The following is a 24360-nucleotide window of genomic DNA, read 5'->3' as shown; positions in this document are numbered from 1 at the left end:
GTCTCTTAAGAATATTGGTCCATTAAACTGATGAGGTATAAAAACAGGAGAAAGATCTTTATACACAAATACTGTTTGATACACAGTGAAACATCTCAATAGTTTCTTCCAATTACTGTATATACTGTATATATAAAATCTCAACATTTCAATGCAGCACATAAAGTAACACTATTGTACTGTCCCTTTTCTTGGTAATGTTCGTCTCCCAACAGAGGATGATAAAGCTGGAATTCAGTTGACTAAAGTTAATAGAAAAACCTCCATCTGTAAACGTAAACCTTCATCTGTAAACGTTCAAGGCACTTGGCAACTCAACAATCACAAGTCATTACACAATAATGCTGGCAAAAGGAGCCTTCTTCAAGAGAAGTATTGAGATAAGATACTATCTCCACCATGTTGGAGTCTCCACAGGAACAGGAAGTGGGATGAGGGAAGAAGGAGGGGCTTCAGATGGGAGGCTGCTGTGATTGGATACAAGCTGGGATGGAGCAAAGCTGCTGTTATTGTTCTCTTTAAACAATTAATTTCATTTAGGTTAAATACATCAGTAAGATATACATTCATATGATTAGAGAATGTTTTAAGTGAGCAACACCTTCTCTCAATCATCTTCTGTGGCCTCTCTCTCTTGTGCTGCTTCAGCTTCTCATTCACACTCCTGTATCTCTTGTATGTCTCTTCTGCTTCGGGGGACTGAAATACCAAACTACTTTACTGTATCTGTCTACAACTGAATTGAGTCTCTCTACTGCCTCTCTCAGCTCCTCGATCTCCCTCCTGCAGCTCCTGTGCTCCTGTCCTGCTGGAGTGAACTGTGTTGTCGACACACTGACCTGCTGGAGAGTCTCTCTGTGTCTCTATGCCTCCTCTCTGGCCTTTTCCTCATAGTGCTGCCTGAGCCCCTCCATCTCCCTCTTGTGTGTCTCCTCTCTCTCTCTCTCCTCTCCCTCTCACTCCCTCCATCTCTCTCTGCAGCCTCTCTCTCCCCTCTCTCTCTCCTCAGCTCCTCCTCCAGCTCTCTCCTCCTCCCCTCATCCCTCTCCTCCAGCTCTACTATCTGCTCCTCCAGCGCTCTGATCTTCTCCTCTCGTGTGTGGATCTCCTCCTCCATCCTGCGGAGGTGGTTCTGGAGCTCCTTCTGGTGCTTCTCCCTCAGTCTCTGCGGAGGTTCAGTACCTTTTCAAATCCAGTGATCACATCTGCTGATTGGCTGCGATATCATCGGGTGTAGCTCTTCAGGCTCCTCATTGGCTGTTCATCTTTCAGATGTTTGATCGGTTACCCCCAGCTAGAGCTCAACTCCAGAGGAGACCCGTCACCCCACCAGCATGGGTCCACATGAGTATTTCCTGTCACGGGAGATGTCAAAATGGACCTGGTGCTCATCAGAGAAACCCACCTCGGACACACTCCCAGGGGCTGGACTGTTATCACTCAAGGGCAGAGATTATTGGGAAATGTTTATGATACGCCTTGGTGCTACAGAAGTTTCATCTGAAGTGCATGCATTAGCACCTCCAACAGCACAGTGTCCCTGGTCACTGTCCTGGGTCACAGAGCTCAAGAGGGAACAGCGCCACCTGCTGGTCCACAAGCTCCACACACAGCAGCAGCGTCCTGGTTTTCTTACAGTCTCCCAGCCTTGCTGAGCTCCGAGCTCTGAGGGCATCAGGCTACAGAGTGGCAGCTCTGCTGTGTTCATGGGCTGGATCAGTGCAGGCTAAGAGGAGCCTGTGTGATCTTCCTCATGCTCTCTGTGTGGCTCAGGGGCGTTGCTGTGAGCCGAGAGAGGACGACTGTGTGTTGCTCAAGAGTGACTCCCTCATGGTGAAACACTGTAGTCCTACAGGGTGTCCTTACGCTCCTTCTCTATCTCAGCTGCTCCACAAAGGGCTTCAGTAATTCCTGTATCGCTGCGTCGTTCCGAGGAATTCTGGCCATGGCTTCCTGAATGACATGAACAGACGCCTCCGTTCCGAAGTGGGAGACGATCCTGTGGGCCAGGTCCTGCTTCTCGGTGTCTCCCAGTACACCCCGGGGCATCCCCTTCTGGTGCAGAATGTTCTTCAGCTTCTTGTACTCGTCTGCTTCCAGCTCCTCGATCACTTCATTCAAGGCTCCTGCCCACTCCTCTCTGCTGATGATTCCTGAAACAAACAGACACCCTTCTACTGGCTGCTCCTACACAAGGGCTGAGGAACTAGCTCTAGATACTCAAAGAGGACAGAGGGACTCACTCTGAGGGGCAGAAGTCTTTGGGGTCCTGGTCTGAACAGCAGGGACTGCAGAGGGAGAAAGAGACAGAGACATGTTCACCCTGACCAGCACAGCACCCACAGGACACAGTCTCTTGTAAAGACACTGTTCACCCTGACCAGCACAGCACCCACAGGACACAGTCTCCCGTAAAGACACTGTTCACCCACAGGACACAGTCTCTTGTAAAGACACTGTTCACCCTGACCAGCACAACACCCACAGGACACAGTCTCTTGTAAAGACACTGTTCACCCTGACCAGCACAACACCCACAGGACACAGTCTCTTGTAAAGACACTGTTCACCCTGACCAGCGCAACACCCACAGGACACAATCGTTCGTAAATACACTGTTCACCCTGAACAACAAAACCCCCACAGGACACAGTCTCCCGTAAAGACACTACTCACCCACAGGACACACAAGATGCATCTCAAGTCAGCTATTGCCTGGCATGATTGTCACACTCACTAGCAGGCCATACTGACCTCTAACCCACCATGTTCTCAGTAGATCTGTTACCTGGCAGCTGCACAAAGCGCGTCCACACCCTCTTTTTTCCGTCCTTTGTGGCGCCTTTCAGCAACACCAGGTCCAGACTCCTCGCACCGTGGGCCAGGAACACCTCGAACGTAGGGTGGAAATTCGGGCCATAACTGCAGTAAAAGCACTCGGACTGGAAGAACAACAGTAACGCCGTGTTAAAGAGCTAGCAGTCTGTCACACAGGCAAATCCTTTTTGAGCATGAAGTCAGCTGGACTCCCTCTACAGACTCTGTGACTCTGCTTTCTGCTTCTCTCTCCACTATCCCAATTCTCCTTGACCTCTGACATGACTGGCCACATCCTCTTCCTGTCCTGGTTATTTCAGGTGCTGCTCTTGGCTGGTTCTCTTCTTGTCCCTTGAACTGCTCTTTCCAAGTGTCCTGGTGAGGCTCTGGCCTTCTCCCCCCCTGGTGTTCTTCACGGGTCAGTACTCGGGCCCCTTCCTTTCTCTGTGTATCTGCTGGATGGGTCCACCTGTTTCATTGCTTCGATGACACTGATGATACTCAGATCACCCTTTCATGACCCGAGTCTTTCCTGCTTCTCTCTCTCTAGATCTTTCTGTCTTTCTCTCATGCTCTCTCAACAGTTTGGGTCATAAAGGCCAGTGATCTCTGTCTGTATCACAGGACAACCATTACCTCAGGCTGGATTATCTTAATCTCCTTGCTGCTGCTGGACACTCTGTACGTCGCTTGCGGTGTAAGTTTACAGGTTGAGCTCGTCTTAATGAGGGAGCTGCTGCAGTCCTGCTGCTCGGTGACCTGTGGAGGAGAGGAGAGGACAGGGTGACACTGCTGGGAACGGGGGAACAGAAACATGCCACGACGTTGTGCTGGAGAAACAGACAGACAGAGACAGGAAGTGCTGGAGAGACAGATAGAGGGACAGGAAGTGCTAGAGAGACAGGAAGTGCTGGAGAGGTAGACAGGCATAGAGACGGGAAGTGTTGGGAGAGAAAGACAACTAGAGACAAGACGTGTTGGGGAGGTAGACAGACAGAGAGACAGGAAGTCCCCTGTACCTGGCTGAGAAGTACGTTCCCAGGGAGCACAAACACGTTCAACTTGGGTAGCAGGTCCATGCCATCCCCCAGCTGCAGGAACAGCAGCACCTGTCCCAGGATGCTGGAGTCCCACAGGCTCTTCACAAGGCCCCACAGGGACAGGCCAGCGATGGACACCCTCACGTGGGTCTGTGTCACCTCCAGGGGCAACAGCACCTCAAGATTACCACAGCTCACATGGGCCACCGACAGGAAGTCACTCCTGCCTGCAGGAAGACACTGAGTGAGTCACGATTCCTTTGGCTGTTTGTTGTAAGACTGCTCACATCTTCACAGCTTCCAGTCCAGTAGGAGAGCCCCACGATCCAGTTACACCCCTAGACTCCACCCCAGCTGTTCCCTGTTTGTTCCAAGGACCCATCCCTCTCAGCTATAAGACTTTGGGCTCAGAGCAGTGGGTGCAGCACCACTGTGGAGTTGGACCACCTTCGGTTCCGACTTGGTTAGTATTTGCCAGTTAGGCCTCAAGTGCCGAGTCAGCGAGATGGGTTTGTAAACCAGAGACCATCAACTCAATGCTGGAGGAGCTTGTCTTGATTAAACCTGAGGACGTTGGCTCCAGTGTGATTCGACAATCAGTCACGTCCACAGTAGAGGACTGCCAGAATTGAGAGGCTCACAAGAGCCAGCTCTGCTCCTCATTGACTTCCATTCCAGCCCATCTTTCAACCTAGTCACATGACACGACACTTAGGGCTGAAGATCACTGATTATTTCTGTTAACGATGTGACATGGACTTCGGTGGCCATGAATAACTGAATTAAAGTAATGAAGCCTTTAACTGAGATTAATTAAGGGCCAGTAATGAAGCCCTGGGATTGAGGTTCAGTAATGGATTGGAACAGATTTCAGAGGCTGGAGAGAGGGATGAGTCCAGCATATCCCAGAAGCAACCTCATCTTCATTCACACTGTTACACAGAGGGCAAATTGTCACCAGACTCTGTGGTAGAGGGTAGAGTCTCCTGCTGTAGCTGAGCTGAAGCTGTACTCACTGTCAATACAGAAACTGTTAACATCGCCTGAGACTCACGGCCATCGATCTCGCAGTGAGGTAGCTGCAGTTCCGTCAGCGCCCCCTGGGGGCAGCGGATGTCAAACAGGGGTCCTGCAGGAAGCTGGCCAGTGGGGGACAGGAGCCCCATGTCCCAGTGTGTGGTCTGATACTCCAGTTCGCCCCCCGACGCCATCACAAACACCAGCCCAGTGACACGGCACCAGAACTGACCCGCGGACGGGCAGAGATACCTGCACAGAACAGGACAGCACACTGTCAACACACTGCACAGAGACAGAGGACACCACACTTTCAACACTCCACAGAGACAGGGGACACCACAGACATCAGGGCATTGACACTGGAGACAAAATAAAGAAATTCTACGCTTGCAGTATAGTGACACAAAGAGAGAACTGAGGCAGGACTGTGTGACAAAGACACAGCACTGACACTGGAGACAGAAATATAGAGGTTCCACACTTCCATACTGCAGTCTGGCATGTTTATCCTTATTATTATTATTGCTTACACTTATATAGCGCTTTTCTGGACACTCCACTCAAAGCACTTTACAGGTAATGGGGAGTCCCCTCCACCACCACCAATGTGCAGCCCCACCTGGATGATGCGACAGCAGCCATAGTGTGCCAGAACGCTCACCACACACCAGCTCTCAGTGGGGAGGAGAGCAGAGTGATGTACTGTAGCCAATTCATAGATTCATAGGGAATTATTAGGAGGCCATGATTGGTAAGGGCCAATGGGAAATTTGGCCAGGACACCGGGGTTACACCCCTACTCTTTTTGAGAAACACCCTGGGATTTTTAATGACCACGGAGAGTCAGGACCTCGGTTTTACGTCTCATTCGAAGGACAGCGCCCGTTTACAGTACAGTGTCCCTGTCACTATAGTTGGGCATTAGGACCCACATGGACCGCAGGGTGAGAGCGCCCCCTGCTGGCCCCACTAACCTCTTCCTTAGCTAAGAAGAAACTACTAAATTCCTCTCATTATTGTTTTAAGGACTAATGATACGTGATATGAGTGCTCCAAGTGTTTAAGTTTCAGTCTGGTGTGAAAGTACACAGGAGACCGTAGTGATGGGCGAGACTGAAGCAATGTATCTATTTTAGTGTCATTTCTCCGTGAAGCTGTCAGGTTGCAGGAGAGCGAGTCTCTGGAAAAAGAGGTGACTGTGAAAATCCCTTCTGCTGACTTTTATTCATACAGATAAACTGCGAGTCCACTGCCATGGCAACTGAGCGCTTCCGCTGAGATACTGCAAGATACTTGGCTGGACCAGGATGACATTATGATTGACGGGCAGCTTAGAGAGTCAGAGGGAGGAGTGGCACAGGAAGTAGACCAGTGGCCTTGTGGGAAATGGAGTTTACCTAGACCGCTGTCATGCAAGTGAGTAGAACAGACATCTGGCAGCTCCTCACTGGGAGCACAGGAAACTGTGCATTTAAAATAACGAGACAAACAAGGGGTCTGTATGTAGCATCGAGCAGTGTGTTCTGGAATTCTGTTTGTCCTGAAGGTCTTTCGGCCTCAAAATATGCCTTTTAGTGATGTTCAGGACTTCTTATGTTTTAATCTCATTTTTGCTTGTTAAGCAAAGGATGGCAAAAAAGACCAAAATATCAGGTACCTGTAGGTTTCCTTCCTGTTCTGAAATTTTATTTCAGGAGTGAATTCAGTCACGTTCCCTGGGACCTGAAAACGAATTGAGATGTCACAGGTGTGGAGGTAAAGATACAGGTGTGTCTCCAGTGTGGGAGAGGAGATGTCACAGGTGTGGAGGTAAAGATACAGGTGTGTCTCCAGTGTGGGAGAGGAGATGTCACAGGTGTGGAGGTAAAGACTCAGGTGCATCTCCAGTGTGGGAGAGGAGATGTCACAGGTGTGGAGGTAAAGATACAGGTGTCTCTCCAGTGTGGGAGAGGAGATGTCACATGTGTGGAGGTAAAGAATCAGGTGTCTCTCCAGTGTGGGAGAGGAGATGTCACAGGTGTGGAGGTAAAGATACAGGTGTGTCTCCAGTGTGGGAGAGGAGATGTCACATGTGTGGAGGTAAAGAATCAGGTGTCTCTCCAGTGTGGGAGAGGAGATGTCACAGGTGTGGAGGTAAAGAATCAGGTGTCTCTCCAGTGTGGGAGAGGAGATGTCACAGGTGTGGAGGTAAAGATACAGGCAGGTGTGTCTCCAGTGTGGGAGATGAGATCTCACAGGTGGGGAGTTAAAGACTCAGGTGTGTCTCCAGTGGGGGAGAGGAGATCTCACACGTGTGGAGGTAAAGACTCAGGTGTTTCTCCAGTGTGGGAGATGAGATGTCACAAGTGTGGAGGTAAAGACTTTTCCTGGAGGTACAAACACTTACTTTGGTTCTGCTAACTTCATCAGGCTTATCTCCCACAGACAGTGAGCCCTCAGTCTCACGTGCCCCAGGTGAATATTCCTCAGCTGCTGGACCTGTTGAAAGAAAGAGCTGGGCATCACAGAGTGACAGGCGTGAGTCTGTCTCGGTATCTCAGTTGCTACAAACTGTTGAATACAGCTGTCTGATCTTCTGAGACGACCTGGCTGCTGTTTTGACACCATCATCATGATAATGGGCTCGTTATGGATCTGGTGTGATGCTGCTCACTGTGTTTAGAGTCCACTGTGATTCTCGCGCTGTGCAGACATCTAGGTTCCTCTGCGTGTTCAGGATCCCTCTGTTTCCTGTATTTTAGAATACTTACTTCATATCGAAGTCTAATCACACTCCTAGAGAAAGTGTGGATCATCCTGGATCAGAAGGGACAGTCAGTGAATCCAAGCAAACTCTCTTCCTGTTGTGAACTCGTGACTCGCACTAATATTCTTACAGGACCTTGAGAGAGAGGGTCAGTGATGTAGGAGAGAGAGCTGTGTATCAGTGTGCCATACAGAGAGTCAGTGATGTAGGAGAGAGAGCTGTGTGTCAGTGTGTCATAGACAGAGGCTCAGTGATGTAGGAGAGAGAGCTGTGTGTCAGTGTGCTGTACAGAGAGAGTACTGTACTTCCTCTTCTCTATCTTCTGCAGAAGTTTTCTGTCCATCATGTAAGGAAAGACACTCATTTCTGCCACCATGTCCTCTATCTTCTCCAGCAGCTCTGTGACCTGAGTGCGGTCACCCCTGTTCTTGTTGTTGAGAACATGATACCTGTTCCCACACTTCTCCACCAGATACTGGAGCTTCTTCCCTCCTCTCTCAATGTGCTGCTCAATGGTTGTGTCTCCCAGTGTGTCCCCCCAGATGAACAGCACTATTGGGTCTCTCCAGACTCTCTCACTGAGGAGTTCCAGATGTTCTCTCATCTGATAAACAACACAGACATTTTTCCAATGTCTTCCTTGCTCATCTTTACCAAGGGCGCCAATACTTCAGGAGGGCCCTGTAGAGACCCACTAACACTCTGAGTATCCAATGGCAGTTCAGACACATATGGGACTCCTGTGTTCAGAATGAACCTTTATACCACCTTATTTTAAAAATACATGTAAAAAACTGTAAAATCATTCAGTCCGTCCTGATTCTTCAGTAGTGAGTCTAAAATGTCACACTTCATACAGAAATGTTTGGGACTCAGCGACCTGGCTGGGAAATCTGTGTGTTGTATAGTTTCAAACCGCTTAGAAACTAACTACTGTGATGCACACTGAAGAGAACTAGCATGATGTTAGTTTAAAAACAGTGAAGCTGACAAGCTGGAGGAACTGAGTCTCTTTAGTCTGAAGGGAGTGTCCCACACTGACAGGGTGAAGATAGGGAACCACGTACAAAGAAAATATTCAACATCCTCAGTGACAGTCAGTCATCATTAAAGACCAGTTAGATATTGACACCTCAAAGTTCCTCAGAATTAACACTGAGGCTCAAAGCAACACTAAGACTTAAAATCAGGAGTGGGAGGCTCTACTGTACACAGAGGGGGTGGGAGAGGGGAACAAGCTGCCCAGCCCTGTTGTTGAAGATGATACCCTGGCTTCTCTCCAGACACAGCTGGATGAGCTCCTCCAGTCAGGACATGGGACTCTACTGTACACAGAGAGGGGTTGAGGAAGGGAACAAGCTGCCCCGTCAAGACAGGAGAAACAGCTGCATGAGACCCTGGAATCATTACTAATTATGGGCCAAATAAATTCCTCTGTTGTTTATCTGTACTGATTCCTCTCTGGTATTATCAACTGTACAATAAACATGGCCTCTGAGCAACAAACAGGAATCGATCATATCCGAGCGTGTCTGAGCATCATGAATACTAACAGTGTGAATCCAATACCATCAGCACACAGTCAGGTTTAACATATATCATTCTACCTTAAACACCTTATTAAAATATTTAGTGAATCCCAAACAGCTTGAGTTTACACTACCGATCTCTGATCGCTAACAAGAGAAAGTGAAAGTAAAACAGTTTCTGTCTCTCTCCTTGTTCAGAACCCGTGTGTCTGACACACAGAACACACTCTCAGCAGACAGGAAGACACTTCTCCAGCTGCTGCTGTGCTCTGTGACAGAGAAGAGACCCTCAGTGTCTCCCTTACCGACACTCTGACAGGTAGAACAAGAGAAAACTCACCAGGGCTGGTCGCTAAGCACCTAAACTCTGCCATCTCTCTCTCTCCGTCTCTTCCTGGTGATCTGAAGGGCAGGACTTTGTCCTTTCAGTGGCCCTTGATAAATTTACTGGGTTCAGTTAATGATTAACTCACCAGAGCAGAATGAAGTCTTGGGCGCTGCCTGATATGAACTTTTCTGGTATATCTCATCACTTAGGAATTTAAAAATACTTTTAAAATTATTTTTCATAAGCAAACTCTCTTGTTTGGGGTTCTGGAAAGTTGATCTAAAACGATCTCCAAAGCACTTTACAGTCAGGGACCCCACTTCATCCCACCTGCAAACAACTGAGGAGAGGGAATTTGGGGAGTACAGACCGAACCCCGACTAAGCAACACCCCTGACCAGCAGTGGGGTCACTGGGGTCACACCCCTACTCTCACACCCAGTGTCCTGATCTGTAATGACCAGCAGTCGGGACACTGGGGTCCACAACCCCAACTCTCACACACAGTGTCCTGGGATCTGTACTGACCAGCAGTCGGGACACTGGGGTCCACACCCGTCTGGATCTATGAAGTCAATGAGGCGCTGCAGTACTGCGCAGTCCCCGCCAGGGGGAGACAAAGCACCAGAAGTCAGAGGCCCGAGCTGAACTGCTTCAGGAGAGAGACAGATCGGGAAAACAGCAGGCCAGAGAGAGAAGGAGAGCAGACAGTAGATAACAGACCTGAGGATTTCATCGGCTTGTTCCCCCCTCCCACCCCTCTCTGTGTACAGACCCTCTCTTAACCGCAGATGCCTGAGCGCAGATTGACCCCGACCTCCCCCCACCCCCCTTGTCTGAGCTGCCCCCCCAGAGCCCGTGACTGTCTGGGGACGAGTACAGTTTGAGGACAATCTCCTCTCTTCCACCGGCTCCAACGCAGACTCTCAGTCGGCTCTTCTGCAGCGTCAATCCCTCCCCAGAACAAACACAAACCACACCGCTGCTTCTCCGTTTTTATTCATCTTTTCACAGAACGTACAGCAACCGGGGGCTCCCTCCCTCACGAGGAACCCCAGGCCACGGCCAGGCGGAGAAAGGAGAGCGATCCGGTGGGGTCTGGGGATTTCGGACCAAGGGGCGGTCAGTCTTAGTCCTCTGGGCGTTACTGTGGCGAAATACTCCCTCCTGTCCTGCTTTTAAGGTCCAATTTCCTTTTTTATTGAAATAAAATCTCTTAGGAAACTTAGGGACTTAGGAAACACAAACAAAGACCTCAGTCAGTTTCAGAGGAGAAACCGCCCTCCTCCCCTCCCCTCACTCACGATGAACGCAAGAAGGTTAAAAATGAAGACGACCCGCGACCTCACAGGCGTGTCCGTGGGAGTCTGCTTGAGCCACGCAGAAACACATCCACGCCTGGGGCTCGCCTGCCATTCCCACACAAGAGAGCAACAGGAACCGGAAGTCCAGGGCTCCGTCTCTCGCCGGGGAGCGTGGGTGGTGTTGTTTTTGTGGGTGGGGGTGGGAGAAGGGAGTGAAACACGCGTCGTTCCCCACCCACCCCACGATCATTTCACTCGCTGCCATCGACCGATCGATCGATTATACAATGACAAATCATGGAGAACCGTTCCATTTCCTCACGGTGAAGGAAGAGTAGCACCACCTCCGCTCTCACTGAAATACTCTCCATCAATAAGACACATGAGTCTCTCCGTCAATAAGATAGATAGATAAATAAGCCATGCAGGAAATCAATCAATAAACAAACAGAGCGATAAGGCGCCACGGGCGTCTCCGCCCACGAGTCCCGGACTCCCCTCTCCGGGCGCTAGCGGTCCGGGTCCGAGCTCGGGTTCGGGTCCGGCTGGCCGGTATGGGTATCGGTATCGGGCCGGACTCGAGGGCCTCTCCCGTCACGGTCGGACTCCATCCAGAAGGGGGGCGGAGGGGGTTACAGGTCACAGGTCACAGGTCGGAGCTGCAGCTGAGGTACTGAGAGACGCCAACCAGGAGCAGCACCTCCCCGGTCTTCGTCACTTCGGCCCCCGCCCCCTCTTCCTCCCCCGCCCTCCCTGCCCCTGCCCCTCGGGGGGAAAGCTGGCGGCGGGCAGCGCCAGTTCGGACCTGGGCTCCTCGGAGACGTAGATCTGGAGACACAGCGCGGCCACCAGCAGCAGGAGCAGCTGCTGAGCGGAGCCGCGGGGCTCGGCCGCCGGGGGGCGCTTCTCCACCTGGGGGAGAGAGAGAGAGAGGTCAGGATCAGGGAGTCACGCTCGATGGGGTTCGGGCTGGATGATATTAATAATAATAATACACTTCTATAGCTCTTTCCTGGACACTCCACTCAGAGCTCTTTACAGGTCATGGGGATCCCACTACCGCCACCAGTGTGCAGCTCTTTACAGGTCCTGGGGATCCCACTACCGCCACCAGTGTGCAGCTCTTTACAGGTCATGGGGATCCCACTACCGCCACCAGTGTGCAGCTCTTTATAGGACATGGGGATCCCACTACCACCACCAGTGTGCAGCCCCAACTGGATGACCCCCTAACACTAATAATACCACTGCTAACAACAGTACTACTACTAACACTAACACTAATACTGCTAACAACAGTACTACTACTAACACTAATACTGCTAACAATAGTACTACTACTAACACTAATACTGATAACAATAGTACTACTACTAACACTAATACTACTTCTGATAACAATAGTACTACTACTAACACTTAAAATACTACTGATAACAATAGTACTACTACTAATACTACTATTACTAATAATACTAATAATTATTAGTATTATTATAAATTACTAATACTAATAAGTATTAATACTAATAATACTACTGCTACTACTACTGGCAACACTAATAATACTACTAATACTACTACTACTGATAATACTAATACTCTACTAATACTACTGATAACAATGATAATAGTAGTAATACTACTAAGTAATACTACTAATACTAGTAACAATCTCCTTCACACAAGAACTGCACACACGGTGTACAAATCAGCTGACTGGAGAGTAATTTCCGACGGTGATAAACACAAGAAATAGAACTGACCTTGTTGGTTTCTCTAAAAACACTACAAGTCCTGTCAAAGACAGGATATGCGCCACTAGAATTGTTGTCTCTGACCGGTGAGTAATTTTGTTTGTTGTGCGAAGGACTCAGCAAGAAGAGATGTGTCAATTCAGGTGCAGTTGTTTATCGTGAGGGAAAGCACAGATAATATGGGCTTTAATGAATTAACAGTGAAAGTGTAGCAGGGGGCCTCGTATGGACTGCGGTTGTGTCTAGTTTTTGTTATTTGCATTTAAAGATTTTGCTTGTCTTTTGCAAACAAAATCTAAGCTAAGACTTTTACATGAAACATAATGCAGGATCAGCTGCAGCCTAGGTAGACGTGCCGAAAACCACGTTACGTTGTTATTATTTACTTTATTATTTATTATTTCTCACTGAACACTAGCGCCCCTCTATGATCACACACTAAACACACTACTGTGCCACTGTGACCACACACTGAACACAGTACTGTACCACTGTGATCACACACTGAACACAGTACTGTGCCACTGTGATCATACACTGAACACAGTACTGTCGCACTGTGATTTCTCACTGAACACACTACTGTCGCACTGTAATTACTCACCGAACACACTACTGTCCCACTCAGATGACACACTGAACACAGTACTGTGCCACTCTGATGACACACTGAACAGACTACTGTACCACTCTGATCACACACACCGAACACACAACTGTCCTACTGTGATCACTCCCTGAACACAGTACTGTGCCACTGTGATCACACACTGAATACACTACTGTGCCACTGTGATCACACTATGAGCACTGTATTGTCCCATTATGATAACTCACTGAACACACTACTGTACCACTCTGATCACACACTGAACACTGTACTGTGCCACTGTGATCACACAGTGAACACTGTACTGTGCCACTGTGATCACTCACTAAACACTACTGTCCCACTGTGATTACTCACTGAACACACTACTGTGCCACTTTAATCACACAGTGAACACTACTATACCACTGTGATTACTCACTGAACACACTACTGTGCCACTTTGATCACACAGTGAACACTACTATACCACTGTGATTACTCACTGAACACACTACTGTGCCACTTTGATCACACAGTGAACACACTACTGTCCTACTGGGATCACACACCAAACACAGTACTGTGCCACTGTGATCACACACTGAACACAGTACTGTCCCATTTAGTTGACACACTGAACACAGTACTGTGCCACTGGGATCACACAGTGAACACTGTACTGTGCCACTGGGATCACACAGTGAACACTGTACTGTGCCACTGGGATCATACAGTAAACACTGTACTGTGCCACTGGGATCACACAGTGAACACTGTACTGTCCCACTGTGATCACACAGTGAACACTGTACTGTCCCACTGTGACCACGCACTGAACACTGTACTGTCCCACTGTGACCACGCACTGAACACTGTACTGTCCCACTGTGACCACGCACTGAACACAGTACTGTACCACTGTGATCACACACTGAACACAGTACTGTGCCACTGTGATCATACACTGAACACAGTACTGTCGCACTGTGATTTCTCACTGAACACACTACTGTCGCACTGTAATTACTCACCGAACACACTACTGTACCACTCTGATGACACACTGAACACAGAACTGTGCCTCTCAGATGCCACACTAAAAACACTACTATGCCACTGTGATTACTCACTGAACACAGTTCTGTCCAACAATTATCACACTCCGAACACACTACTGTCCTACTGTGATCACACTCCGAACACACTACTGTGCCACTGTGATCACACACTGAACACAGTCCTGTGCCACTGTGATTTCTCACTGAACACTAGCGCCCCACTTTGATCACAGTACTGTCCCACTGTGACAACACGCTAAACACAGTACTGTCCCACAGTGTCTGTATGAACCCCTCTCTCTCTCAGGTCTCTCGCTCTCTCTCTCGCTCTCTCAATTCAATTCAAGGTGCTTTATTAGCATGACCGATGGGTACAATCAGTGTTGCCAAAGCAAATAAAAATAATAAAATTAACATGGAACAAAACAAAAAATAGAAGTAAAATAAAATCTACAGACATTTACAACAAAGACATATTATAAAATACTGACATATACTGTTGGCGGCTGGTGCATTATTGGGAGACAGACTCACTGTTCCTCAGGCTGTGACAGGAGATCACACACTGTGCTGCCAGATCAACTGAGTTCCCTCCTCCCTCTCCCAGTAGGATTGGGACCTGTTGTGGTTTTGGCAGGTGTGGGAACTCTGGGATTAGATTTCTGAATTTCGGGAAGAATGTTTCTCTAATCCCAGAGTATCTGTCACAGTGCAGTAGGAAGTGCACCTCTGTCTCTATTTCTCCCCGCTGGCAGTGGGAGCACAGCCTGTCCTCTCTGGACAGCCAGGTCTGCCTGTGTCGCCCAGTTTCTATGGCCAGGTTGTGGTCACTGAACCTGTACTTTGTCAGGGTCTGTTTCTGTTTGTTATTTTTTATTTTGGTCCAATATTCAGCTAGTGTGTATTGTCTGTTTAGGGTTCTGTAGCATTCCAGTTTATGTTGTGTTTGTGTGTGTGTGTCCCAGTGTGTGAGATATTGCTGTTTGATCTGTGCTGTGATGTGGTTGAGTCTGGGTTGTGGTGCTCTAGCAGTGCTGTCCTGAGGCTGGTTAGTGTCGGTGTGGCTCAGGTTAGTGAGCCTCAGGACCAGCTGGCTCAGGGGGCTCTGCTTTGGGCTCAGCAGGGCTTTGTGGTGGTAGGAATTTTGGTCGCTGTTTTTTAGGTGTAGCCAATACTTTAATATTCTTTTCTGTATGTTTATCAATAGTGGGTCCTGGCCTAATTCGGCCCTGCACCCGTTGTTAGGAGTTTTTCTCTGCACACGGAGGATGTTTCAACAGTTTCTGTGGGCTGTTTGTCCCATTGGGTGTAATCCTGGTGTGTGAGGGGACCCCACACTTCACTACCGTATAGGGCAATGGGTTGGATTACACTTTCAAATATTTGGAGCCAGATTCTTGTTGGTGGGTTGATGTTGAAGAGCCTCCTTCTTATTGCGTAGAAAGCCCTGAGTGCCTTCTCCCTCAGTGCCTTCACTGCCAGGTCAAAACTCCCGGAAGAGCTGATGGTGAGACCGAGATATCTGTAGCTGGATGTGTGCTCCAATGTGTTGTTGTTCAGTGTGAATTTGTACCTGTTTCTCTCTTTGTTTCTCGCGAGACTGAGTGAGTGAGTGGGCGGAGCTTCGGTGGGTTTGATCGTGTGGCGGTGTTTCTTCACTGGTTTTGTGTTTTTCTGTCTTTTTTTGGGGAAAAGCGAGGTTTATTTTCTCATCATGGCCGGTTCTGGAGGCTCTGATCCTCCAGACCTCTCCTTTGAGAAAATAACTCGACGCCATGGTGTGAAAATCTCCCCTGCGGAGTTCTGTCCGCTTGAGAGGTGCGTTCTTGCGGTCGGGGAGGTCGTGGGCTGCAGGAACATCAGGTCCGCTTCCCGCATGAGTGGAGGTATAGTCATTTTCCTGCAATCTACCGATCTGGCAAACACCCTGGTGGAGAAGGGAGTCGTCCTGGACGGCACCTTCACCCCGGTACTGCCTCTCGCGGCCCCGGCTCGAAAGATCACCCTCTCCAACGTGCCTCCGTTAATGAGAAATGAGCTGCTGGAGAGGGAGCTGTCCCGGTACGGACAGGTGGTCTCTCCGATCAGGAGGGTCCCTCTGGGCTGCAGGGCACCGCAGCTGAAGCACGTCATCTTAAAAAACCCCACAGAAGAGATCAATGTGGCCCTTAAATTTCGAATTGACAGCTGTGACTACGTTGTAGTCGTGACTTCGGAATTGATGAAGTGCTTCAGGTGCGGGAGCGAGGGGCATGTGGTGAAGAACTGCCCAGAGGTGGAGGAAGAGACGGGCAGGGAGCCTCAGCCCCAGGGCGCACAGGAGGCCAGCCGACAGCGTCAGGCAGCGGGGAGCGGAGCAGCGCAGGGAGGCAGCGGGGAGTCAGAGCCCACGGCCGGGGTGCAGGAGAGGAGATCGCTGGAGGGAGCAGGTGAGCCCGAGCCGGTGGCGTCCCAAGCAGGAGAGCAGACAGTAAAGAGTGGACCACCGCAGCCCTCAGAAGAGCAGGGAGCCCCCCACACCGGAGAGGGGCTCGGGTGCGAATTACTTCAGTGATCAGGAGAGATGGCGCCTGAAGAGCCTTTTAGGTAAGATCAAGGCAGGACCGCGAAACGCACCTCAGCACGAATGAGTCCTGTCCCTCACATCACATCACTATCCGTCTGCGTGCTACATGTCTGTTCGTGTTTTATGTTTTTTCTTTTCCGCAAACATGGGTGACATTAGAATAGGGAGTTTGAACACCAATGGGTGCAGGAGGGCTTTGAAGCGAGCTGCGGTGTTGGAGATTATCAAAGAAAAGAGCCTGCAGGTGACTTTCCTGCAGGAGACCCACACCGACAGCTCCAACATCGTCGCCTGGCAGCGGGAGTGGCAGGGGGACATCGTGTACAGTCACGGGTCCCTGTGAACGCGGGGGTCACGGTGCTGCTCTCTGTGGGGTTCAAGCCCCTCTCTATCGCCGCCCAGGAGGTGGTGAAGGGTCGCCTACTACTCGTGCGAGTAGTTCTTGGGAAGAAAACCTTTGTTTTTATTAACGTTTACGCACCCACCAACGGCGGGGAGAGGGTCACCCTCTTCAGGGAGCTTGAGACTGCACTGGCGACCTGCCAGCCTGAAGAGCTGGTCTTCCTGGGGGGGGATTTCAACTGCACAGAGAGCAGCACACTGGACAGGAATCACGCAGAGCCACATGGCCCATCGGCCAGGGAGCTGGGCAGGATCCTCGTCAAGTCTGACCTCACTGACATCTGGAGGAGATGTCATGGGGACACGAGGCAGTACACCTGGGCTCAGGTCAGGGGGAATACCCTCTCTCTGGCCAGGCTAGACCGACTTTACTGCCGTAAACATCATTACAGCATCGTCAAGCAGTGCTCCATTTGTCCAGTGGGCCTGTCGGACCACTGCCTCACTGTCTGCACAGTCGTTGTGCCATCAGTGAGGTCCCGCAGTGCCTACTGGCACTTTAATACCCAGCTGCTTGACGATGCTCACTTCTGTGACTGCTTCTTGTTCTTCGGGCAGCAATGGAGGAGTCAGAAAGCCCACTTTGTCTCCCTGAGGCAGTGGTGGGATATTGGCAAGGTGCAGATTCGCCAGTTCTGCCAGCAGTACACCGGAAGTGTCACGAGAGGTATCCGTGAGTCCATGAAGGCTCTGGAGAGAGACATTCTGGAGCTGCACAAGGCTCTGGAGTGTCGTGCAGACAGGAGGCTAATTGATGACCTCCGCACCCAAAAAGAATCACTCATTGGCCTGCTGGACACAAAAGTACAAAGAGCTCTAATAAATTCTAGGGTTCAGAGTGCATCAAAGGTAGACACCCCGACTCGCTACTTCTTCAGCCTAGAGAAGAAACCGGGCCAGAGCCGGCAGATCCACTGCCTGCGCTCGGAGACAGGGCAGCAGCTGCACGAGGCCGGGCAGATCCAGGAGAGGACCATGCAGTTCTACAAAGCACTCTTCTCCAGCGAGGCTAGTGAGGACTCGGTCCGCACACGTAGGTTCCTTGAAGACCTTCCACAGGTTCCCGAAGACAAGAGGGCAGGGCTGGAGAGGCCTCTCTTCCTGGAGGAGCTCTCCACCACACTCAGTGGCTTGAGCAATGGCAAGACCCCTGGTCTCGATGGCCTGCCAGCCGAATTCTATCGTGCCTTCTGGGCTGTGCTGGGACCTGACCTGCTCGATGTATATTTGGAAAGTCTGGAGCAGGGGGACCTGCCACTGAGCTGCAGGAGAGCTGTTGTCACCCTGCTGCCTAAGAAAGGGGACCTGTGTGACATTAAGAACTGGAGACCTGTTGCTCTGCTGTGTGTGGATTATAAAATCCTGTCCAAGGCTCTGGCCAACAGGCTGAGGGTGGTGCTGGGGTCCGTGGTGCACTCCGACCAATCGTACTGCGTGCCCGGAAGGTCAATCTTTGATAACATATTTCTGATTCGAGATGTTTTGGCCACCTCCAGACTATTGGGTTTAGATACTGGTCTCATTTCGTTAGACCAGGAAAGGGCAAAGGCTATATCAAAGGATAGGGTTGAACATCAGTATTTGTGGAGGACCATGAGGTCTTCGGGGTTCAGCCCCGTCTTTGTTGCCATGATTCAGGTGCTGTACAGTGACATCTTCAGTGTGCTAAAGGTCAACGGAGGGCTGAGTGCTCTGTTTCCAGTGCGGAGGGGAGTCAGGCAGGCCTGTGCACTCTCAGGAATGCTCTACTCCCTTGCCATTGAGCCTCTGCTACATCAGCTGCGCCGGGTCATCAGGGGCCTGTCCATCCCGGGCTGCCCCGATTCCACTGTCAAAATCTCGGCGTACGCTGATGACATCATGGTCGTGGTCAGAGGAGAACAGGATGTCAGGGCGCTACAGACAACTTTGAATGATTTCCAGTGGCTATCATCAGCCAAAGTAAACTGGGCCAAGAGTAGCGTCCTACTCCTGGGGGAGTGGAGCGAGATGGGTCCCCCAGTCTTGCCAGAGAGGCTCAGCTGGACCAGAGGGGGACTCAAATACCTGGGGGTACACCTGGGGGATGAGGCCAGTGTGAAAAAGAACTGGGAGGGGCTCCTTGAAAAAGTGAAAGGTCGTCTGGACCGCTGGCGCTGGCTGCTCCCCCAGATCTCCTACAGAGGCCGGCTTCTGATTGTCAACACCCTGGTGGCTTTGATGTTTTGGCATCGCCTGGTGTGTCTGGAGCCACCAGCCGGACTGGTCGAGGAGCTGCAGGCCACGCTCCTCGACTTCTTCTGGGACGGACTGCACTGGCTGCGGAGGGGCGTCTTCTATCTGCCCAGAGAGGACGGAGGGCAAGGACTTATCGACATCCGGAGCCGGGTGGACGCCTTTCGCTTGCAGGCAGTGCAGAAGCTGCTGTTCGGCCCGGCCTCGCTATCCTGGAGGGAGCTGACCTTCACCCTGCTGCGTCGAGCAGGACACCTCGTACTCGACTGTGTGCTCTTCCTGATGGACACCAGCAGGGTTGACCTGTCTCCACTGCCGCCTTTCCAGCGCAGTCTCCTGGAGACCTGGCGGCATCTGCGCGTGCAGAGAGAAGAGGAGAGGCCCAGTCTATACTGGACACTCAGAGAACCATTAATACACAATCCACGAATGGACATAGAACCGGGCCGCTCCTTGGACTTCACCAGCAGACTGGTCCACGCCAACGTCACACAGCTCCACCACCTGCTGGACGTGGATCAGGGCTGCTGGCGCAGTGTGGAGTGGGCGTGTGACGTGCTGGGACTACACTCACGGCGGTGTGTAGACAGGTTTCTTAGTCAGCTTCGCTCTGCTCTGCCTCTCGAGGAGATGCTGCTGATCCAGGGCCTGTTTGAGGATCATCGCCTTCCAACCACACAGCCTCCTTTCCCTGGTCTGCTAGTGTCTCCTGCGCTCAGTCCCGGACCGACGGGATCTCTCCTTGAGCCCCTTGCCTCAGAGGAGAGGTCTCTAGCTGGTGTTGGGGGGAAATGTCTGTACAGACTAGTCGTAACATCTAGGCACCAGGCCCAGCTGTCCGCGCTCCCTGACACTCCCTGGAGGGCTCGTCTGGGAGTGCTGGATGACGTCCGGCCTGCCTGGGGTAGCCTCTACAGATTTCCCCTCAACAAGAGGGCTGGTGATCTGCAGTGGAGGGTCCTGCACACCATCCTGGGGGTCAACTCGTTTGTGTCGGTTCTGGACCCGGCGGTGTCTGACGCCTGTCCCTTCTGCGCTCAGAGGGAGACGGTGTTCCACTGCTACAGCGCCTGCCCCCGCCTGTCGCCCATGTTTGCCGTACTGATCCGGCTCTTCACCAACCTTGGCCTGGCCTTCAACAATGTTATTTACGTGTTTGGGGTGGGTCATACAAAAAAACGGAAAAACTCAGACCCTCCTGGCTCATTTTGTGCTGGGCCAGGCCAAACTCACCATCTATAAAACTCGAAAAAATAAGATCTCTGGTTGAGACTTGGTGAGGATGCTTGAATGGTTGGTGAAGAGCAGGATATCGTTAGAATTTTTGTTTGATAAATCTCATAATGACCTCGGAACCCCATGTGTCTGTGTCCCCAGGGGAAGTTTACCACAGCCAGCGATGTGTGGGCGTTTGGGGTGACCCTCTGGGAGATGCTGAGGCTGTGTAAGGAGCAGCCCTACGCCTCCATGACAGATGAGCTGGTGATCGAGAACGCTGGAGAGTTCTTCAGAGACCAGGGCAAGCAGGTAACAGCCACACCTGGCCAGGAGTACCTGTACCTGTCTCTCTCTCTCCTGTCCTGCAGGCTCACCCGTCTCTCTCTCCTCTCCTGCAGGCTCACCCGTCTCTCTCCTCTCTCCTGTCTCACAGACTGACCCGTCTCACTCCTGTCTCCTGTCTCACAGACTGACCCGTCTCACTCCTGTCTCCCGTCCTGCAGGCTCACCCGTCTCTCTCCTGTCTCCTGTCCTGCAGGCTGACCTGTCTCTCTCCTCTCTCCTGTCCTGCAGGCTCACCCGTCTCTCTGCTCTCTCCTGTCCCCAGGTGTACCTGTCCCGGCCGGAGGTGTGTCCGCAGGGCCTGTACGAGCTGATGCTGAGCTGCTGGAGCCGGGAGTCCAGGTAGCGGCCGTAATTCCCAGCAATCCACCGCTTCCTGCTGGAGGACGCCATGAACATGGTGTAGCAGGAGCAGCTCCGGCCTGCGGACTCTCGCGGTGCAGAATGTCCTCTGTGGGCTCGGAGGGCGGCGGCCCTGAGGGCTGAGCCTCTTGTGCGCCCCCTGGTGGCGTTCAATTCACTGTGACTGGCCCTGGTCAGTATCTCCATGTGATCGATCACTCCTGATCCATTCACTGTGACTGTGACACTGTCCAGTCCTGTTAGACCAGGAGGACAGCTGGTCTGGTGGTTCAGGTCCAGTGGTTCAGGTCCGGTCCTGTTAGACCAGGAGGACAGTTTTGGGGTACCGGCTCCTCGTCTCTGCGCCCCGGTGTGCAGGAGAGACACGTCAAACACTGTCCACAGGGGGCGCCGCTGTGCTGTATCGCACCTCCAGCTACAGGGGGCGCTGCTGTGTAGAGCAGGACAGGAGCAGGTGGAGTCAGTCCAGGGTGTTCTGGGGGACGGGGGGCTCGGCCGGCCAGCGTTGAGGTTTAGGGGCGTGGGCGCTGTAGGTACTGCTGTCGTGACACACTGGATGTCTTTGTGTTTTTTTCCTTCTTCTTCGCCGACTACTAATGTTGTACATAGCGTACGGGACAGATTGCTACACTAATATATGGAGACGTTGGTGCGTTCCCCGTCTGCGGTCCTCGCGCTGCCTCTGGGCGGCGCTGGCGTGTCGAAGGCTCTCGGGTTCGTCTGGTTCTTGTCATGAATCTTTTTGTAGAAGTTTTAATAAAGTAACATTTTCAGATAACTGGGTGTCCTGTTCTGCTTTCTGCATCCCGAGTGATCGATTGCCCCTGCTGCTGACTGGAAGTCATCAGTTAAAGGGTATCGACTTCAACAACAGGGCTGTGCGGCTTGTTTCCCCCTCCCACCCCTCTCTGTGTACAGCAGTGTCTCCGGTATCAGCTTCAACACTGACTGGGTACAGAGAAGGGAGAGCTGGCGAGGAGCGTGGCTCCGATCCTATCCTTGATCCGATCATGGCTCTAATTCCTATGGGAATTTATGAGAGACTTGTTTTCTATCTTCTGTGAGAGAGCACAATCACAAAGCGTCTAAAACTGTACAACTCCAAGGTTTAGAAAACGTTTTTACAGAAGCTATCCAGACAGTTTGGGGTCATGCGTTCGTTTGATCCAGCTGGGGATTCTGTATGACCCTGACACACTGATTCCAGGTGAGAGATTCACACTGAGGTGACCTGTCTCCAGCTGTATGACCCTGACAGACACACTGATTCCAGGTGAGAGACTCACACTGAGGTGACCTGTCTTTCAGCTCTATGACAGATTCAGGTGAGAGCTATACTGAGCTGAGCTGTATGAGCCCTCTTTAGATTCTGATAAGTTTTCTCTACACAAAGACGCAGCTCCTTCAATGTCTCCCTCTCCACACTCTGCAGAACGCTACTGAATCCTATTGGTTGCCATGCTGCCTGGTAGTCTGGCTCCTTCCTAGGACTTTGTCCCTCCCTGGAGGCCTGGCACAACTGAGCTCCTCTTGTGTCGTCAGGCACTGTACCCCCACGTTCACAGAGACAGTGTCAATGATAAGATCACTTCCTCCCCAGCTTCCAGTCATACCCATCTGCCTCCAGTCTGGTGCAGTGTCGTCCCCTAGCGTTAACCCACAGTGGACGCTCCATCTGGCTCCAGTCTGGTGCACTGTCATCCCTTAGCGTTAACCCACAGTGGACGCTCCATCAGGCTCCAATCTGGTGCAGTGTCGTCCCCTAGCGTTAACCCACAGTGGACGCTCCATCAGGCTCCAGTCTGGTGCAGTGTCGTCCCCTAGCGTTAACCCACAGTGGACGCTCCATCTGGCTCCAGTCTGGTGCAGTGTCGTCCCCTAGCGTTAACCCACAGTGGACGCTCCATCTGGCTCCAGTCTGGTGCAGTGTCGTCCCCTAGCGTTAACCCACAGTGGACACTCCATCTGGGTCCGTTCTGGTGCAGTGTCATCCCCTAGTGTTAACCCACATTGGAACCTCCATCTGGCTCCAGTCTGGTGGCGTGTCGCCCCCTAGCATTAACCCACAGTGGACACTCCATCTGGCTCCAGTCTGGTGCCTTGTCGTCCCCTAGCGTTAACCCACAGTGGAACCTCCATCTGGGTCCGTTCTGGTGCCGTGTCATCCCCTAGCGTTAACCCACAGTGGACACTCCGACTTGTTCCCATCGCTCTGGCTGGCGTTTGTTTTTCATCCTCGTTGTTTCAGTCGTGACAAAAGGACCAGAAGAACTGGACGCTTGCATTGAAGCCCGATCCCACTGAAACTGCTCCGAGTTCCTCATTCTTATCACTCGCTATTAAATCCTTCTGTTCACCACGTGGAATCAGCAAGCAGTCACCCGTCATCTGTTCCTATGTCTGGCGTCGGGCAGCCCAAATCTCCCGTCTGCCCTTCAGGGAATGTGAATCTCAGACACTCCCATCAAACCTCGATCAGTGATCAGTGATTAAATGCTTGTGAATAACCCAACGGGCCTGTTGAACCAAAATCTCTCACTGGAGGGCTGCATCAGTGGTGGGGCTTCAGCCTCATCCTTGTGGTCAGGATGCCTCACCTTGCACTTATATCTGTCGTATTGATTATGATTTATAATAATGTGATCATGTCAATAATGTTGCTTTATTGGCCCTATACAATTTCTTGCATTAGGAATTTGTCTTTTCACAGACCCCAGCTTGCCCTCCAGGAGACAGACACACAGACAGGGAGAGAAGCTGGGGGTCGGAGTGCAGGCTCAGACATTGGACAGCGCCCCTGGAGCAGTTGGGGTGAAGGGCCTTGCTCATGGGCCCAACAGAGTCAGATTCCTCTGCTGGCTGCGGGATTTGAACCAGCAACCTTCCAGCCACAGGAACAGATCCTGAGCCACAGAGCCACCGCTCCACCCCAGAAGAGTATTGACATTCCCTGACCGGGAATCGAACCCGGGCCGCGGCGGTGAGAGCGCCGAATCCTGACCACTAGACCACCAGGGACGCTACAGCGACACTTGACCGCGCAGCTGAAAGATCACTCCCTGTA

At 51.4% G+C, this 24360-nt stretch overlaps 3 protein-coding genes and 1 non-coding gene across 5 annotated transcripts in view; 1 reads left to right on the top strand and 3 right to left on the bottom strand.

Annotated features, from left to right (window-relative positions):
- LOC148671925 (GTPase IMAP family member 7-like) overlaps window positions 1-24360 on the top strand; it is a 396318-nt gene that overhangs the window by 44703 nt on the left and 327255 nt on the right. The window lies entirely within an intron of this gene.
- LOC148671947 (uncharacterized) overlaps window positions 1-24360 on the bottom strand; it is a 206332-nt gene that overhangs the window by 125780 nt on the left and 56192 nt on the right. The window lies entirely within an intron of this gene.
- Window positions 1001-24360, bottom strand: part of LOC148671943 (uncharacterized) — a 121655-nt gene continuing 98295 nt past the window's right edge. Inside the window, exons 3-10 of the mRNA XM_088632758.1 lie at window positions 7264-7355; window positions 6535-6599; window positions 4912-5126; window positions 3837-4084; window positions 3454-3576; window positions 2789-2942; window positions 2244-2288; window positions 1001-2153 (exon numbers count right to left, since the gene is read on the bottom strand). Coding sequence (XP_088488884.1) covers window positions 1876-2153; window positions 2244-2288; window positions 2789-2942; window positions 3454-3576; window positions 3837-4084; window positions 4912-5126; window positions 6535-6599; window positions 7264-7355 — 1220 coding nt within the window. The 3' untranslated portion in view covers window positions 1001-1875. The remainder of the gene's footprint in view (window positions 2154-2243; window positions 2289-2788; window positions 2943-3453; window positions 3577-3836; window positions 4085-4911; window positions 5127-6534; window positions 6600-7263; window positions 7356-24360) is intronic.
- trnae-cuc (transfer RNA glutamic acid (anticodon CUC)) lies at window positions 24243-24314 on the bottom strand. Its single transcript has one exon. It is a non-coding gene; the product is annotated as a tRNA-Glu (tRNA).

The sequence above is a fragment of the Lepisosteus platostomus genome, chromosome 5 (genome assembly GCF_059453375.1).
Source record: "Lepisosteus platostomus isolate fLepPlt1 chromosome 5, fLepPlt1.hap1, whole genome shotgun sequence".
NCBI classification, from domain to species: domain Eukaryota; kingdom Metazoa; phylum Chordata; class Actinopteri; order Semionotiformes; family Lepisosteidae; genus Lepisosteus; species Lepisosteus platostomus.
This window is presented reverse-complemented; position numbering and strand designations above follow the sequence as displayed.